This window comes from Myotis brandtii, unplaced genomic scaffold, assembly GCF_000412655.1.
Source record: "Myotis brandtii unplaced genomic scaffold, ASM41265v1 scaffold1236, whole genome shotgun sequence".
Lineage (NCBI taxonomy): Eukaryota > Metazoa > Chordata > Mammalia > Chiroptera > Vespertilionidae > Myotis > Myotis brandtii.
Genome location: NW_005354316.1, coordinates 1,051,352 through 1,052,293, shown reverse-complemented (window position 1 = coordinate 1,052,293; position 942 = coordinate 1,051,352). Strand labels below are relative to the sequence as shown.

The following is a 942-nucleotide window of genomic DNA, read 5'->3' as shown; positions in this document are numbered from 1 at the left end:
TTCAATCTGAAATGATTGCTACCATACTTCATTCCCCCCAAATTCCTGCTTCAAAATGCTGCCCTGCGCCCCAATCCTCCCTCTCCCACCCCAGCCACCTCCTCCAGCATCCAGCGCCCATGTCCTTGTTCACCCCCCACACCCCTGGCCCCCGAGAGAGCCTGCAGGGCCCCCTGAGACAGGCAACAGGGGCTGCTGGGTCCAGGCCCAACCAGGAGGCACCACCCCACCTGCAGCAGCGTGGGCTTCGGAGAAGAGGCCTGAGCCAGCCGAGGGTGGGCTGTGGAGCGGCCTCACTCTGGGACTGGAGTGTGGGGTCCACGGGGCCACAGGCAGGGCCCTGCATGGGGGTGAGACCGCACGGGCTTGGGCCTGGGCTGGGGGGATGGGTGGCTGCCGGCTGGGAAAAGCCGCCAGGGCCCACCGAGTCCTCGAGGAGACCAGACCTGCATGAGTGACGCAGACAGGAAACTGGCACGTAGACAACGGTGAACCTCAGGATTTCCTCCCACCCGCTCCTAGCAAACCATGAAGCCTGTCCCACCCCCTGCTACCCAGCCAGACCATTCGTTTTAAAAAGAGGAGGAAATAGAAACTTAAAGAATTCACAACTCCCCCAGGAGGGAGGGAGGGAGGGAGGGAGGGTGGGGCCTGCTCAGTCCCAGCAGCTGCAGCCACAGGACTCAAGTCTCTGCCTCCAGAAGCATCCACCTTCTTCACCTGCTCCCCAAACCAGAGATGATCAGGGAGCAACACGAGGTGTCTGTGCTGGGGGATCCCCAGAACCCAGGGCCCGTGATGTCCACCGTGGTCAACATCCAGACTGACACAGTGGTGCCCGACCACATCGTCTGGTCCCTGTTCAACACCCTCTTCTTCAACACATGCTGCCTGGGCTTCGTGGCGTTCGCCTTCTCCGTGAAGGTGGGTGCGTGGGGGGGG

The 942-nt window shown here is 62.2% G+C and overlaps 1 protein-coding gene across 1 annotated transcript in view; it reads left to right on the top strand.

The window, feature by feature from the left end:
* Positions 1-642: 642 nt before the first annotated feature.
* The window catches only part of LOC102239964 (interferon-induced transmembrane protein 2), a 4,303-nt gene continuing 4,003 nt past the window's right edge, over positions 643-942 (top strand). The window contains exon 1 of the mRNA XM_014533993.1: positions 643-924. Coding sequence (XP_014389479.1) covers positions 739-924 — 186 coding nt within the window. The 5' untranslated portion in view covers positions 643-738. The remainder of the gene's footprint in view (positions 925-942) is intronic.